Source organism: Myodes glareolus, chromosome 1, assembly GCF_982192425.1.
Source record: "Myodes glareolus chromosome 1, mMyoGla1.1, whole genome shotgun sequence".
In the NCBI taxonomy this organism is placed as follows: Eukaryota; Metazoa; Chordata; class Mammalia; order Rodentia; family Cricetidae; genus Myodes; species Myodes glareolus.
Genome location: NC_142026.1, coordinates 73,183,014 through 73,200,907, shown reverse-complemented (window position 1 = coordinate 73,200,907; position 17,894 = coordinate 73,183,014). Strand labels below are relative to the sequence as shown.

Here is a 17,894-nt window from a genome sequence, read left to right as displayed (position 1 = left end):
CGGTAAAAAACAATGACATCTTGAATTTTGCATGCAAATGGATGGAAATAGAAAACGCTTTACTGAGTGAGGTAAGCCAGACCCAAAAAGAGGAACACGGTATGTATTCACTCATAAGTGGATTCTAACCATAATTAAAGGTCTTTGAGCCTATTATTCGTGATCCTAGAGAAGCTAAATAAGAAGATGAACCTGATGAAGATTATTTAGCTATCCACCAGGAGGTAGGAAATAGACAAGAGTCCCAGGTAACCTCGGGTGCATGGGGGGGAGGGAGGGTCGATGGAAGGGGAGAAGGTTAGAGAGAAGGGAGTAGGGGAAGAAAGGGGAAAGCTTGGTGGCCTGGGATGGGGGGGGAGGGAGGAAGGATGAACAAGGGATCAGGGAAGATTATATTTCAACTAAGGGACCCATTTTAGGGTTTACAGGAGACTTGATTATATATGGGATCCCAGGTCCAAGGAGAGATCCCCCAGATTGCTCTCTGGACAGAGTAGTGGGTGCCTGAATCGGCCGTGGCCCATGTCCATACTGATGTATATTTTGCTTATCACCATAGATCCTGCATCTGACGAAGGACGGCGATACAGTCGGAGACCCACATTGCAGCACGGGACTGAGCCCCCCGAGGTCCAAATGAGGAGCAGAAGGAGGAAGAACATGAAAAACGAAATCAGTACTGCGAGGGATGCTATCACCCACTGATACAAGGGAACGGATCTGATGAGAGTTTACCAAGGCCAGTTGGACTGGGACTGAAAGAGGACGTGATCTAACCAGACTCTCCGAATTTGGCCGGATTCTCTGACTGTGGCTGACCCGAAGTCTCTCTGAAAAGCCATTGACTATGACACTGGGACCTGTTTCCTCTACATATAATGGATTTTAGGGATCCAGTCTGTTTGGACACTCACCTTCCTGGACCTGGAGGGAGGGGGAAGGAACTGGAACTTCTCACAGGGCAGGAAACCCTGACTGCCCTGGGGGACGAAGAGGGAGGAGGAGGGGGAGTAGGGGGAGTGGGAGGGTGTTGGGAGGGGGGGTGGAAATGGAAACTTTTATAATTTAATAAAATTTACTAAAAAAAAAAAACAAAATAAAAATATCAGAAAAAAGGCAAAACAACTTGTCAAATTGAACATATTAAGCATTTTCAGAAACTTCTATGTCAACCATTCAACAATAAAGTGAAACAGTACAACACAATAAATATATATTTGTGACTTGGGGTAAATAATTATAAGGGTGTAGGGCTGGAAAGATTGTTCAGAGGTGAAGAGTGTGTTCTGAACTTGCAGAGGACCCAACTTCAGTTCCCAATACCTACACTAGAAGGCTCAGAATTGTCTTTGAATCTAGCTCCAAGGTATCCTATCAGTTCCCCTTTCTGGCCTAACAAGTCACCAGCCCTCACATGCACATACTTACATATAATTTAAAATAAATTTTTAAAAAATATTAATGCTACATCTTAAAAGAAGTTTCATTTAAAGCAAAAATATACTTCTTTATTTCTTTGATTTTTAAATAGAAGTGGAATTTTATTATTCTATAAACTAGACAATTAGTCAAGTAAAATATTGAATAATTATAATCCAATATGGGATTATTACCAGCATCATCATTTTGATAGACACGTTCGGATTGCTGTTATAACATTACTAATATTCACTGGAAATTTTGCACAGAACAACAAGGAGGCATTGCATCTCATATTTAAAAAGTAACAACTTTCAAACATATAGTACAATAATCAAATAATTGACTATTTGAATGAAAAGGTGTTGGGTACAGGATGCAATTCAGTTGTAATCATGGAAGATTCTGTGGCTGAACAACTTATAACTAAACAATTTCCGAAAAGCTGTGTTCCTTTGAGACTATGGTAAAATGGGGAGTATTTGTGAACCCTCCTATGGAGACCATCCCTTTAATCCAAGCACTTGTGGGGTACTCTCAGGTAGATCTTTGAATTGAAAATCAGTTTGCTCTACAAAGTGCATTCCCAACAAGCCAAGGCTACAGAGAAAACATGTCTGGAAAAAATTCATAAACATGGGGTGAAAGCGGATGTGCTCTGTTGGTCAGCTTTTCCGTGCTGTGGTTAGAAAGATACTTCAAGACTCTCATGACATCCTGTATGTTTTATTCCGGCTCTGCCTCTTGTGACCTAAAGAAGCACCATGCTCTCTGTGCTCAAAAACATTGTGTGTATTGGTGAGTCCTGCTGGGAATAAATGGGGTGGGATACCAGGGTGGAAATATTAGCCTAGGAGACTGGAACTGACCACAGCAGAAACACTGGCTTCCATGATGGATATTGGTTAATGAGTTTATCTTAACAAAGCGGTCTCTAGTTCTAATGTGTGGAGGCCCAACAGGGATGGGGAGGTCAGATGGCTAGGCTGTTGAAAGGAGATAGATCATCCATCATGAGTTTTTTTTTTTTATTTTCAGGCTCCTTCCTAGTCCTGAGAATGTGGGCACAAGTAGGTGAGTCCATCGTTAAAATCTTGAGTTACTACCCATCCCAATAAATAGGTTTTATTATAACAGGAGATAGAATTACAGTTTGCTGTCTTGTGGCTTCTGTGAATGACTCCTTGGTGAAGCTTCTGAACTGTGAAGTTATGACTCAGGAATCCAGTCTCTCAGATGTGTCTGAGATTGTTCCAGACACTGACCCTGGATGAGCAAGGCATCAACTTTGTCAGATAAACATTTTTTCATCTTTTCAAGACAGGATTTCTCTGTGTAGCTCTATCTTAGAACTCACTTTGTAGACCAGACTGACCATGAATTCAGATATTGGCCTGTCTCTGATACCCAAGTACTATGATTAAACGTATGATTCAAAAAACCTGGAGATTAATCAATTGTTTTAATATCTATTCTGCAACACTCTAACCTAACCACCTCCACATATTTTGAGATTTTGATGCTGTAATTTATGACTTTCTATGTATGTTTGTCACTTGACAAACCATTGAAGTTATTGTTTTTGTCTTCAAGCATATATACCAATAATAGAATTTGTATATCACCAGCACAGTATTACTACCTCTTATTTTGCTATTAGTGAGCTACTCTACATTCTCTACATGAAGATGTTTCCATGTAACTCATTGGCAGCCTTTTCTTTCTGCTTGAGTAACTTCACAGTATTTCCTGTGCTTATGGTGATTGAACTCTGCTACAATTTTTCTGAGAAATTCATTATCTTTATTTCTGAATGTCAGTGTTGTTGATATTTATAGGCAGGGTTTTTTCCACTCACCTCATTGAATGCATCATCCTTGTTTCTTAGGTCCTGTATTTATTTGCTCTGAAGTTTGACAGTAACTGTTTTAGAAGTCCTTCATTTGGTTTTTACTTCTTTTTTCATTCTGATATCAGGATCTCTTATGATAAAATTCTGTTCTGTGATTCTGATTATTTCAATTCAATTTTTTGTGTGGTTGGACATTCTTGAACCTGATTATGTTCATTTTACTCCTTTTCAACAGTATGCTATTATTGCTTCTCTATGTTGTTTTCTGTTTTATAATTAGTTCTGTTATTTCTTTTTGTTAATATGTTAATGATTCTTTTAGAATTTTATGCAATGTGTTTTAATTACATTTATCCCCCTGTCTAAACTCATCCTAGTTCTATCTCCTCCCCTATACACACAAGGAAGCCTCTATAATACTTTATCCTTTCTTGAATTTTTATGACTGATAATTTGGTATTGAATGGTACCAAAAAATCTTGTCATTCTTCATTGCTTTTTCATTCAAGTTCTTTATTTACCCATAAGACTATATAATGCCTGATCTAGCCTCACTCATTCTCTTGTTGTACCAAGTATACTATTGAAACAGTCTATAAACTTTTTTTTTTACTATTTAGTCTAACTTCAGAATGAAGTTGGGAAAACTGGTTGTAATCCTGAACAGGATGACTTGATGTCAATTTTGCTTGTTTAACTAGCTGACTTCATTGTTTCAAGATCAGATGCTCTTGCTACTTTGGCTTCTTGGTCATACTTCACAATTAGGGCACCTCTCATTGGCATCCATGATCACCTCTGCTGAGGAGTGTTGCAAGATATCTATACTGGCTGGAGTCTATATATACTCTTCACTGAAGTGTTTTATTATTTGTTTCTTTTCTCGTGAACTTCCATCATTAAATACAGACAACCAAGATTCATGAGCTGACAATCATAAGTTGAAATCCTTTTTTATCATTAAGTGACCCAAGTGTCAAAGAAGGCTATACTCTTGAAGTTTCATATACAAGAAGCCTTGAAATGGTGTGGAAACTATATGTCTGCCTCTACCCTATCCCTATCCTCTTAGTGTAGAAAATGAGCCAGTATGACCTCTGTAAATGAATGTTTGTACAACAGTACATAAGGGACAGTGTAGTTAGAAGGACTCATTCCTCCTATTCTGTTGTAGATTTTCTTTATTTCTTAGGTCCATGGGCCGACTCACCCTCATTCCTGAGGTCTGGGATCCTTATAATTCAATTTTAATCTGAGTATTGTTAGATTTCTAGAGACAGTGAAATTGAATCAAGAGCATGTCTTTTTTGCTTCCTTAGTGTCCACAGTTTCCATCTGTCTTCTCACAGATTAATCTTTCAACTGATATAGTTTCTTTTTAGATTATATTTTTATGACCACATTTACTTCATTATTTAATACTTATTAAGAATTTTCAGTTAATATATCTTACATAGGATGATATACATTATGTATATGGTAGTTAGGGGACACCCATTACATGAAAATGACACTACTGTGTTTATGACTTCCCTTGGTAATATATAACACAGAAAAATCTGTTTACCAAATAAAGGCAACACAGGACAGAACAAACAATGATGCAAAAAGGTTCAAATAGATGAATTTGTGAGTTTACTGATATTACTAATAACAGTATGATTGAGAACTTATTTGCAAAAGTAGGGGAGGACTCAAAAGCATTATTGAAAGCACATCTCAATATGGGTGATTATCTTTAAAACAAAAACCCTGGAGCTCCCTGCATTCCTTGCAGGCATATATTATTTAAGAGGTTTAGATACCACCTCTTAGAATTCAGCAGGACCAGTAGCTTACTGTTTCTGTAGAAATAGAAAGGTTCACTTTTGAACTTTGCAAGTTTCAACTTTCCAGTACTTATGATATTTGTTCACCTCATGAGTCCCCTGAGTATTTCAGCTTTTAACTCTGAAACAGGGATGTTGCAATTCAGAGAAACATGTTGGACAAAGGACCCTGAAGAAGTGAAAATTGGAGACTCAGATGTCAGGAATGAAGGGGGATCATTAAATTTTTTTTACTCTGTGCATCTTCCTGCAGGAAGTCATGACAAACCTTCACTGTCTGCCTGGCCAAGCCCTGTAGTTCCTAATGGACAGCATGTGGAATTTCGTTGTGACTCTAATAAGTATAACACATTCAGGCTGTACAAAGAACATGGAGAACCTATCCCTCAGGTCCATGAGAGAATGTTGCAAAAAAGCCTTCTCCTGGGTCCAGTGACAAGAGCATATGCAGGAACCTACAGATGCTATAATTGTAATTTTCAATGTCCTGTTGAACTCTCATCACACAGTGACCCTCTGGAAATCATAATTTCAGGTCAGAGATCATATTTGGATTGTCATTTCATTCCCTCAAATCTCCACCCGATAGAATCTTCAGCACTAATTTTAGGCAGAGTCTCAGCATCACAAAGTAATATTCAACACAGGCAGTTGGATACCTTGATGAGTAAAACATAAACACAAGGACATATATTTTCTTCTCCCTAAGACTTCATGAATGTTAAGGCAGTGTTAAGGAGTGTTAAGTCAGGGATAATTCGGGCTTGAAGATGGAATTCAGGTATTAATAGTTTGGCATCAGAATAGGAGAATATCCTGAATTATCTGGGCTCTATAGAAACACAAGGGACCATAAAACTAAATGAGAAAAATTACTGTTATGATCAGAACTAAATATTATGAGGGAGACATCCTAATACTAACTCTTACAGTGGAGGAAGGGTCCAAGTGCCAAGAGAAGCATGAGGCCTCTAGAAACTGGAAGGCAAAAAGTAATGAATACTTACCTGGTGATTTCAGCAGTAACAGATCCCCGAAGATCACTTATTTATGCTATTTGGGCTTGTTTCAGAGTTCTGATCTTTACAACACTTGTATTTTTTTGAGAATCACATTTGTGATGGATTGTTATGATAGCAGTTGGAAACTAAGAGAGGAGTCAATGTCAAGGCCAATTTAAGAACTGGGCAGGGAAGTGTAGAGGTCACTAAGTCAGGACAGTAATAATTCATTTATTGTAGGAAATAATACTTATGATGTTATATTTGAATAGCCTTACAGAATTTTGAATCATAGAAAAGGCCAGAAGAGATTTCCTAATACCTACCTTCACTACTAATTATCTTACCTTGCCAATGATTATAGTCATTCAAAAACACCATTAAAGGGATGAGAACCCGGCCTAAAGCTTGCCATGTTTTCTGCCTTTTCTGAACTTAGAAAAGGGCAATAGTGGCTAGAATAGACTGGTTAAGCAGACACTTTCTTCCAACAAGCCAGTGAGAAAATATTGAACTGCTTTCAGAGTTACAGAAGTCAGAAATGATCAGAGAAAGATGGAATGTTTGTGTACAAAGTTGACATAAACACAGACAAGGACCCTAGGAGACTGACAGGAAGGTTAAGATAGAGAATCATAGATTTTCTGGGATATATAGATTGGGGTCAGGTTCTTACTCACAATCTCTCTATTTCTACAGGAATCTACAGGAAGCCTTTCCTATTGGTCCTATCAACTCCCTTGGTAAATTTGGGAGAGAAAATGACCCTAGAGTGTCATTCAGAGATTATGTTTGACACTTTCATTTTGACTTCACAAAGGAAGCAAATAATCAATGGCTCTATCCAGCTTCCTGCAAAATCTCATCATGGGGGTTCTCATGCCAACTTCTCAGTAGGTCCTGTGACACCTGACAATGCTGGTGTGTATACATGCTATGGTTCTTACAACGAAACACCATATGAGTGGTCTGAATCTAGTGACCCTGTTGACATAAAGATCACAGGTAAGAGGGTGTTACCTGGTCCTCATCTCCTCTGTGATACAGAACTATTATTCTATAGACTTGAAGTCCTGGAAGGTGGTGGGGAAAATGAGGATGAGAAACTTAGAGAAAGGCATGCTTGATAAATATATTATTGACATAGACAATGAAACCTGACACATGAGAGAGACCACTAGTTATAATATAAAGCACAAATACAGAAAGGTCAATGGAGTCATAACTAGAGGTAAAGAGAAAGGGGTGACTCAGTGAAATTGATATAATCAGAGACAATGACTTCCTTCTACTAATATTCAATGACATCAACAGTTCAGCATTTTGTTTGCTTTCCACCTCTTCAAGTCATCTGTCAGAGATATAAACAGGTCATTTGTCTGATATGAGTTTATGTGCTGAGTGGGGCTGGTTTTTTAATGAATATGAGGTCTGGATAAAGATGGAACACATAACATTTTACCTAGTTTGACAATTCTTCAATTTCTGTATTTGACTATTTATCAAAAAATAGCATAACCATGGGTAATTGAGCAGACCACCAATTGCTGTTTATTCTCTGCATTTTCAAACTGTTGTCAGTTTATGTTCCAAAGTTATTCAGACATTTTAGGATGGGTGAAAAAATTCTAACAGTTCCCCCTGGGATACACAGAAACAAATAATGCAGAGACATGGAAATATAAGCAAATAGTAAGTGAGACAGGGAGACTGAGAAAAAGATGCAAAGATAGAAAGTGCTGGGGAAAATGTAAGCATAGCATGTGTGGGAGGAGAAAACCTGTAAAAATCTTAAGCTTGAGTGGTAGATTTGAAAGTAGAGATGGAGAAATAATGACAAATATTGGATATCTTAAGGCAGAGATAGGGAGGCCAATAATAGATTACACTTGACCAGTATACACACAAAGAGTATTAAGTGAGAGAAGATCATCATAGCCCCTGTTCAAGGAAAACAAACATTAATAGAATAGCCTGCATTTGAAAAGGAGATCCATCAACAAAGATATGAAAAGGAGACAAGAAAAAATTACTTAGAATGAGGTCAGATTCTACATTTTTAATATACAAAGGATGAGGAAGTTGTAGGTCATGAAATTGGGAAATAACCATGAGAATGGGAAGGAGGTTAACAAAGAGGGATATGTAAAGAGGAAGGATACATATGTCATGGAAGGCTAAATGCAGAAAAGAACCAGCAAAGGTATAAGGGAAGGAATTGCGAAGAAAATGAAAAATGTACTATATGTGGATATCTTAATGAAGTACATTGATTTATATGCTAATAAAAACAAAATAACAAGAACCTCTAACTAAACCCATTGTTTAACAGAATATTTGTAAAAACTGAAAGTATAAAGAATAACAAAGGAATGGAATCAGTAGAAGTTAGGGGACAAGAGAGAATGATAGCATAAATGTGATTAAGATTATATATATAAATATATCTAGCAACACTGAAAGGAAAAGAGGCCATGAAATAATGTAATTATATTCTAATTTAATTTTTTAAAATAAAACAAATATAGAAGTACATTACATATTTATATGATCAATAATAAAGCCAATTGCTATTTAATTTAAATATCTGTTTATAAAAAAATATCAAAAGAAAGATGGTATGAACCTATGCATATAGAGGTAGAAATTTCCAAAAAATAAAAGCATGAGACATGAGACAAATGTATGATTATAGGATTGAAGTCAAGTCAAAGAATCAGTAAAATAATATAGAAGAAAAGAGAAAGATAGAAAGAAATAGGGAGGTAGAAAAAAGAAGACATGAAGGTTGGGCCTGAGAGAGAGTGATCACAGAAATGGAAACAGGGAGACAGAACTCTGAGTGATTGATCACTGGTAAAGAACTACCCCTCTAACTGTCTCTGCCTTCTTTCTTCCAGGTTTGTACAAGAAACCTTCTCTGTCAGCCCTGATGGGACCTGTGGTGATGTCAGGAGAGAACATGACCTTGTCCTGCATCTCTGACCATCAGTTTGACATCTTCCATCTGTCCAGGGAAGGGGTGCCTCAGGGACATGGGCTGCCTGCAGAGCGAAACCACAATGGGAAATTCCAGGCCAACTTCCTTCTTGTTACTATGATCCAGTCTGGGACCTATAGGTGCTATGGCTTTTTCAGGAACTCTTCCCATGTATGGTCATCTCCAAGTGACCCACTGTACATTTCTGTCACAGGTAAGAAAGTCTTGCATATTCATCATGTCTTTTGACTAATGAAACTCTAAAACCATTTCTGAGAACCATTCTACTGATGATGGAGAGACTCAGTAAATACACATATACATAATATATATTTTGTGTGTGTATATATGTGTGTGTGTGTGTTTGTACATATATATACACATACACACTTAACAATATTAATCAAAAAAAGAGGCTATCAAGATAAGGAAGTGTGTAGGAAAACTTGAAGGAAGGCAACCTGGGTGGGACTGGAGAGATGACAGGGCTAGGGTAAGAGATACAATTATATGTAATTTAAAACTTTTTTATTCATTTTGAAAATGAATATCATATCACAAAGTAATAGACAAGGCATTTCCCCAACAATTCTTATCCTGATTGGTCAACCACACTGGAATGTGTAGGACTCCAGGGAGAATTAGAAAGATGCCAGGTCAGAATCATTAGGGATAAGCTTTCAATAAGTTTGGGTAGGTCACAGATGGAGCAGTCCTGATCTCTGCCTCACATAGATACCTCCATGGTATTCCCATTGACTCATCACAATATGAAAACAGAACTTCAAGGCAAACCGCCTAATGGCATCATATAACACTAAACACTCAGCACTAAGAGGTGGAATGAGTGTTGCTTACTATCCAAATTTAAAGGACTTTCAAAACAGGGAAGACACAAAGCCTTTGATGAACTTTCTCTCTCTCCTCTCCCCTTCCCTAGTAAGCTCATCAAGAAATTGTACTTCATGTGTCAAACCAGACTCCAAAACTAGTGAGTAATTTTTCCTCTTCTCTATTGTGGAAACATAGGGACCAAAACACCGTGGGTTCATGTTTTGACGCAGATCCCTCACAGCTCAGTAGTCTTAACATCATAATCTCCTCTCTGTGATTCTCATACTCTGAAACATCAGAAATTTTGGAGTATAGTGAAAACTGTATCTGAAATCTGCAAGTGAAAAGGAGAGCAGATTTTTACTCCCTTTCAGGGAATGACAAACTGCTCATTCCATGTCAGTTCCTCCTGGAAAAAATGTTATGAGGCCTAAGAGAGGAATAAAATGAGAAGAAAGGATGATTTTATAAAAATATTGCCTATGATGGAATAGACTTGACTTTACTTTTCTCCTAAGAGAATTCGTTGTTTATTTCAAGAGTGTTGTAGATGTAGAAGTTGCTAAACAGATTAAATGAACACTACTATCAATCTCAGATTAAGATAGTAAACATATGAACCTCTACCTGGTGTCCTTTATTTCTCTGCCACTTGTATAATGCATATGTTCATGGAGGTGTAGACTTCTGCAGGAGCATGGTCATATTACTAGCAACAACTCTCCTAAAACTGACACTCCTCTTCCCAACAATTATCAATTGCCTATAGCCCCTTGACTAGGGGTAGGACACCATGTCCTTGCCTTTCCATGCTAGGAATTTATCTAGCATGAACTTGCACCACTCTTGGGCTTGCTACCATGACCTCTTGGAAAGTTCATATATTCAACTGCCCTGCAGTGTACAGAAGACAGTTTCCTTATAGTCGTACAGAGCCTCTTTTGCATTCTCTTCTTCCATATCTTTCACAATGATGTTGAATATTTGGGGAAGGTTATAAGATGTAGACATATCATTTAGGGCCAACAATTCTATGATCTCTTATTCTCTGCAACATTACCCAGTTGTGGGTATCACTATTGATCACCATCTATCACAAATTTTGACTCCACTGCTGATAGTTGAAAAATGCATTAAAATATGGTTATAATGATAACTCATTAAAAGTCAGTTTAACAATATTTCCATTGAGAAGCATATTATTAGTAAGTTCTCTATCAAGACTCTTGCCCTAAAATATCATAATAATTATCCTTCAATCAATAAATTCTGTGGAACAACCATCTTTTATCCTGTCACTTGTGCTATTTTTAATAAAAACACTGATTGACCAGTAGTCAGGCAGGAAGTAGAGGTGGGGCAATCAAGCAGGAAGTAGAGGTGGGGCAATGAGAACAGGAGAATTCTGGGAACAGTGGGGAGTCAGTCTGAAGGAGTCAGTCTGCAGTCATCAAACATACACAGAGGAAACAAAATGAGAATGCCTCGCTGATGAAGGTACCAAGCCATGTGGCTAACACAGACAAGAATAATGGGACAATTTAAGATGTAAGAATTAATTAATAAGAAGCCTGAGCTAATAGGCCAACTGGTTTATAATTAATGTAGACTTTTGTGTGTTTCTTTGGGTCTGAACAGGACAGGACAGAAACTTCTGTCAACAAATAAATACTATGAAATCTATCAAAATGGTGATCTTAAGATTTACCTCTTATTGGATTCATGTTTTCCTCCAGATAACCACAGGAACGTGCATATGCTCATGGGGCTGTCAGCAACCATGATCTTTGTCTTCCTCATCATCCTCCTTTATTCTTGCTACTTCATTAAAAAGAGTAAGTCTCAGCAACAAGCCAGTGAATGTCATCTGTGTAGAGTGAGAAAGCAAGACCAGAGAAATAAAGGTATGTTCTTCATTTACAAAGGATACTTGGGCCAATACAAGTAAATTAAGGCAGGTTTTCTAAACAGGAAAAAAAGTCTTGCTCTTTCCCTTGACTCTCAGATAACTAATTTTTCCATGCATTTCTGCATTTTCATATTCAAACATGCTCTAATATCTAGGAGAAGATATAAGAAAGAAGAAGAGAAAGAAGGAGAGATGGAGAAAGGAAGGGAAAGTGAGAGAATATATTGAAGAAAAAATTACTAGGGTACAGCATGTGTAGGATGGAACTGCAAATATAGAGTACAGATGTTTTGATTCCAATTTGTGGCAGGTGAACAACCTTAGGCTTTACCATATCTCTCACTAGTACTTTGATTTGAAATTACACTGCAGAAAAACTTTACTATGTATGTTTGATTACATCTGTCCCCTAAAAACGCAGCCACCGTGGACCAAGAATCTGAAGTGAGACCAACACTGAACAGGCAGGTGGGTCCTCCTGAGTCTGTTCTCTTCCATGAGTTTTAATATTTCTTCATTGTCTGAAAATTATGTGCATACAACATCACTTTAAGTTTACTTCTTTCTAGGACACTGAAAGACAAGAAGGGCAGGAAGTGACATACTTAGACTTGGATCACATCTTCAAACAAAAATTGACCACTTCCATTTCCAAGATTCCCAAAGAATTTTCCACAGATCCCAGTGTGTACATGGAAGTCAGAAAATGTTAATCTGAGATGAAAGATCTTCTTCACCCCATGATTTCTCACAGAACTGTCTCAGGAAATCTCTGGAGACTACAGACTTTTATATGCAAAGAAATAACATCTGGAATCTGAAGACAGAAGTCCTTAACTTTGGGAGCATCCTTCACTATTCTAATATAGTTTGGAAAGTAGCTTTCCATTATTTACAAATATTATGGCCCTCATTACTCACTCCAAATAAATCAAACTTTAGTACTTTGTCCATGAGTCTCTGTTTCATTTCACTCTGTCAGAACTCTACACTGACTAGCTGTAAATTCTAGATCTACTTGAAGATGTAATAATGATGAGTACTTCAAAATTCTATATCAATAAGAAACTCACTCATTTTAGTATATATTTCTAATGCTTAATAATGTTGTACAACAAACTGGATCTCATGAAAATTTCTAAATCAAATTTTCATTGTTTTTATTGAGCTGTACATTTTTTCTGCTCCCTTTTCTTCCTGTGTCTCCCTTCGACCCTCTCCTAGTAACCCTCACACTGCCAATTTAATCAGGCCATCTTGTATTTATCTTCTTCCTATGTAGATCCATGTATGTCTCTCTTAGGGTTCTCTTTGTTGCCTAGGTAGTCTAAGCTTGTGGACTGTAGGTTGGTTTTTCTTTCCTTTATGTCTAGAAACCACTTATGAGTAAGTACATATTATATTTGTCTTTCTGGGTCTGGGTTACCTCACTCAATATGCTTTTTCTAGATATACCCATTTATCTACAAATTACAAGATGTCATTATTTTTCCCACTGTGTAGTACTCTATTGTGTAGATATACCATATTTTCTTCATACATTCTTCAGTTGAGAGGCAACTAGGTTATTTCTAGGTTCTGGCTATTAAAAATATTGCTGCTATGAACATAGCTTTGTGATATGATTGAGCATCCTTTGGGTATATACTCAACAGTGGTACTGCTGGGTCTTAAGGTAGATTGTTTCCTACTATTCTGAGAAATTGTCATACTGATTTCCAAGCAGCTGTACCAATTTGCATTGCCATCAGCAATGGCAGAACGTTTCCCTTAGCCCATATCCTCTTCAGCATAAGCTGTCATCCGTGTTTTTAATCTTGGCCATTCTGACATGTATAAGAAGGAATCACTGAGTTGTTTTGATTTGCATTTCTCTGATGGCTAAGGATGTTAAACATTTATATAAGTGTCTTTCAGTCATTTGAGATTTGTCTGTTGAGAGTTCTCTGTTTAAGTCTATATCCCATTTTTATTGTATTATTTTTTCTTTTATTTTTTTTCTTTTGATGTCAAGTTTCTTGAGTTCTCTGTATATTTTGGAGATTAGTCCTCTGTCCAATGTGGGTCTGGTGAAGATCTTTTCCCAATCTGTAGTCTGCCATTTTGTCTTATTGACTGTGTCCTTTGCTTATAGAAACTTCTCCGTTTCAGGAGATCCCATTTATTAATTGTTGCTCTCAATGTCTGTGCTACTGGGGTTTTTGGAAGTGGGTCTTGAGGCAGGGGAATAGTGCAAGCACAAAAAAGAGCCTGCAAACTCACAATGAATAAGCAAAATTGGTCAAAACAACCTGTCAGCATAGCAAAAGCATGTTAACTAATGACGTGCACTCCTAGCCAATCACAACACACCAGCCGTGACCACCAGTTTCAAGAGGATCAACTAAAAATGTTCCTGCAGCAGCTTAATTTCCCTAACCCAATAAAAAAAAACCCCGAACTTTTTACAATAAAGAGATTCTGTATTAGAATCTCTTCTAGTCAATGTCTTTGACTCCACATCTTCTCATCCCTGCACCAGGGGAAATGGGGATCACACAACAGGCAACAGCAACAACTACAAACTGGCACCCAGTGTGAATAGACCTTTTCCATTGCTTGCTTTTTTTGGGTCTCTTTTGGGCATTTTCTTTTCTTGTTTGCTGCCCCGGCTGCTGTCCCCATCCCAACTCTCTGCCAGCATCCTGAGGTTGCCCCCTTTAGCTGTTTTTGGTGAGTTGATCCCTATTTTAGTTTTCTAAGCCCTTGGGGAGTTGGAGCTTTCTTCTTATCCCTGCGTTTTCTTTTCTTTCTCCTATTTGTCTTCCTGGTTAGGAACTCTCCATTGTGATTTAGTTCATCCTAGTACCTCCATGCAAGGGCTGACCAGCCAGGAGGTAGAACCAAAAAAAGACAGGTCTTTTTCATCTGGAAATACTGTGTGAGCATAGGGTCATGGCCTAACAAAGCACAGAAGTCCCTCACAATAAACAACACACTCGTTCTACAAACACTACTTTCCCTTCTGTCCTTGTCCTTGTGCTGATGCTGACTCCCTCAGAACCTGAAAGCAACTGGCAATTTTTGCCAGGGGGCCACTCTTCGGAATTGTCTGAAGGCTTTCTTGCTTTACTGGGAGTCCCAACTGCTCTTTGGAGTGTAGACCGTTGGATTTCCTCACCTAGTTTCTCTTCTCAACTAATCCGGTTACTTGACCACTTATTAAAGACCTTAATGGTTGTGTCTGGTCTCTTAGTTCACAGGAAGGCTTTGACTGTTTGACTGTGGTTAGATCCCTTTTTTCTTATGGAATTGTAACATTCTCCTCAAATAGTGGGTGGCTACTTCTACTAGCTTGACCCTGGAACTGAGCCTAGGAGCCACGATGCTGTTGTTGCTGCTCACCCTTTGTCTTCTGATGACTTTCTTTTTTGCTATTCCTCCTCATAGTCTCCTCCTGAGGCCCATCATGAATAGTGCCCCTTCCAGAGAGGATGGGGCATTCCCTTCTCTGTCAACGCTGCCACCACCATCTCCCTGAAGTTGCCAAGAGTTCTATGAGTCCCATTCAAGGGCTACTGCCCTGAATCTCATTGGCTATTTTCACCTCTACCTAGTCTCTAACCTACAATATACAGAGCCTGGAGCAGAAGCTGCCTTTTCTGGCCATTTTGTTTAACTATTACAGCAGCACTTCAAAGATGAGGTGGTCCAGGCCTCATGCTCGCTCTCCCCACCTGTCTTGACCCCACTGAGTCCTAGTGTGGAGATTACACCACCATATGATTTGTCCCTTGACAGTTGCAGAGTGGGTGGGACCCTGGCTGTGTTGGGCCCATCTCTATCTTCTGAGGACCTAACTGGCCCTCTTTCTTCCTCAATCTCTTCCTCATCTACAACATCCTCAAAGCTAAAGCTCAAGAAATGCTTTTCCCTTTGTTTAGTGGGTCACCCAGTCAGAGATTCTGTATGAGGCATCCTGCAGTGGCGAAAAGCCATTGACAATTCCTCCCCAGCTTGTCCCCTGCAGTGGTGAAAAGTCATTGACAATTCCTCCCCAGCTTGGCCTCTGGAAACCACGTCAGATCCTCCAGTCCTAAGTGGAAACAGCAACTCCAACTCCTCTGGTGGTGCTGGAGAGTTGGTAGGGGATTGACTAGTGATGGCACATCCCCTGAGGAAAGATGGACTCACCACTTTGAGAGTCTGAGACTGAGTCATGGAGAGGGAACCTTGAAAGATGGAGCAGGAATGGTACAGAGAGAAGAGATACTCAGTTTTGTGGGGCTGAAAAAGTTGCCCCTTACAAAGTAGGAGTAGGTCATGAAGAAGGGGTGGCTGGCCTGACTTGAGGGGGAGAAGCATAGCCTCAGTGGCAGAAATATCACCTCCTACTTCAAAGTGAAGGAAAAAGAGGAGGACGGAGGACGAAGTTGCTTGGAGTTCTTTGTACCCCCCAAGGCATCCCAGTCCCAACTCAGCATTCCCAGTTCTACTGTAACTGATTCTAATTGTCAGGTTTCTAAAAATCCCTGACAGATATAACATGCTTGTGGTTAAGATAGAAGGCCATTTAGAGTACATTCTGGAAACAACTGATACACTTCATGTGAAGACCTGGGTGTCAGACATCCAGGAGTGCCTAAGCCCAGGAACTTGCCCTGCTATCAGTCCCCATCTCATGGCACTGCCCCTGGCTTCTGGGACCTCCTTCCTCACAAAGGATAACACAGACAACCTGGAGTTGTCCTTTCTGAATTATTCAGAGTCTGCCCAGCCAGGATCTCCTGTTGGGACCCAACAATAGTAACAACTGCCTTTCACAGGGCAATTATAGTTTTTTTTTTGACCAGCTCTCAGTGTCCTTCTCCCCGAGTTCTGCCTCCCACTTTTATTCAAGTTACTACTTCCTCCCTAATTGCCCCCTCACATTCTCATTGAGGAGGGGCCCCCAAAGGGAACAGTTAATCCCCTCTCAACCCTTACTCTTCCTTGGATACTCCAGAAGCAGCCACAGGGTCATTCCTGTTCCAGGGGAAGTAAGAGAGTGCTGAGGAGAATCAGCCCCTCTTAGGATATCTTTGGTCCAGTTAGTGATGGAAGGAAGCAATGGCTCACATGGTGTCTTCCTGGTACATCAGAGTGAAACAAGATGTGGTGAATATGTCCTCACTTTCAACTTGAAGGGCAAGGCCAAGCACCTGCATTTGTCACTGAATGAGGAGAGTCACTGCTAGATCCAACAGCCACAGTTCTGATCTGTTTTCAATATGCTTGAGAACTTCTGAGTGCATCCCATTCCTGTGGAGTCTGGAGGCTACAGTGATAGTGTTCTTGTCAACTGTGTGCAATGTTGTTCTTGTCAGCTATGTGTCCTCCCAGTGGCAGTAAGGCTGTGAGCAGGCTGGGAGGCACACAGGGTTGTACAAGGGTGAGCAATGCTACCCTGATTCTCAATATTTTGAGCAAGTAGTCAGACAATGGGCCATGCAGCTTCAAACCCATTTCAACTGATATTCCATGCTGAAGGCAGTCCTTGACCCCTCAGTTTTCCTCCAATGGTGCTCTTCTTATGATGATGCAGCAGAGACCCAAGCCCATACATATTTGCTATTTGGACTTAATGTCACCCTTGACATGCTTACTGACCATAGATAATAAATAAACCTGTCTCAGAATTTATGATTGGCCTGCATGCCTATTTCCAACAAGTTTCTGACCTAGCCATTAAGGCCCTCAAACTTCGTATGCCCCAGAACAGTGTAGGCTATTTCTACAATCTTGTCCAGCAGACTGCAGAACAATTTCCTGTATTTCGGACCCATTTCGCCAAAGCTGGTGAAAAGTGTATCCCATCTGGCCCTGCCAAGTATATCTTTACTAAACAGCTAACCTGGGAGGGCCTCAACATCATCACCTATAATGCCATCACACCTATTAGAAATGAGGATATTCGGAGTGTGTTCCTGACCAGCTGGCAGAAGTCCCGGAAAGGGAGCACAAACATTCCTCAACCCCCGCAACGTTCTGGGCATTCTGCAGGGGCTTCTTTCTTCAGAAACTGTCTCTCTTCCTATCCCATCCCAGCTTG

At 39.3% G+C, this 17,894-nt stretch overlaps 1 protein-coding gene and 1 pseudogene across 1 annotated transcript; both read left to right on the top strand.

Moving 5' to 3' along the window:
- The first annotated feature begins 2,158 nt into the window (after positions 1-2,158).
- LOC146895960 (killer cell immunoglobulin-like receptor 3DL1) lies at positions 2,159-12,775 on the top strand. Its single transcript, XM_087896242.1, has 9 exons — positions 2,159-2,217; positions 2,458-2,493; positions 5,354-5,635; positions 6,801-7,106; positions 9,002-9,295; positions 10,022-10,072; positions 11,652-11,750; positions 12,246-12,292; positions 12,394-12,775. Exons 1-9 carry the CDS (start codon positions 2,184-2,186, stop codon positions 12,535-12,537), a joined length of 1,293 nt encoding a protein of 430 aa, XP_087752368.1. The 5' UTR covers positions 2,159-2,183; the 3' UTR covers positions 12,538-12,775.
- A 2,497-nt stretch (positions 12,776-15,272) lies between these two features.
- On the top strand, positions 15,273-17,317 carry LOC146895959 (SH2B adapter protein 1 pseudogene; annotated as a pseudogene).
- Positions 17,318-17,894: the final 577 nt, after the last annotated feature.

Coding starts and splice junctions, on each gene's coding strand:
- LOC146895960 (XM_087896242.1), top strand. CDS start 2,184: ATGCTCTCTGTGCTCAAAAACATTGTGTGTATTG. Junction 7,107..9,001: donor TGTTGACATAAAGATCACAG/GTAAGAGGGTGT, acceptor TCTTTCTTCCAG/GTTTGTACAAGAAACCTTCT. Junction 10,073..11,651: donor CAAACCAGACTCCAAAACTA/GTGAGTAATTTT, acceptor GTTTTCCTCCAG/ATAACCACAGGAACGTGCAT.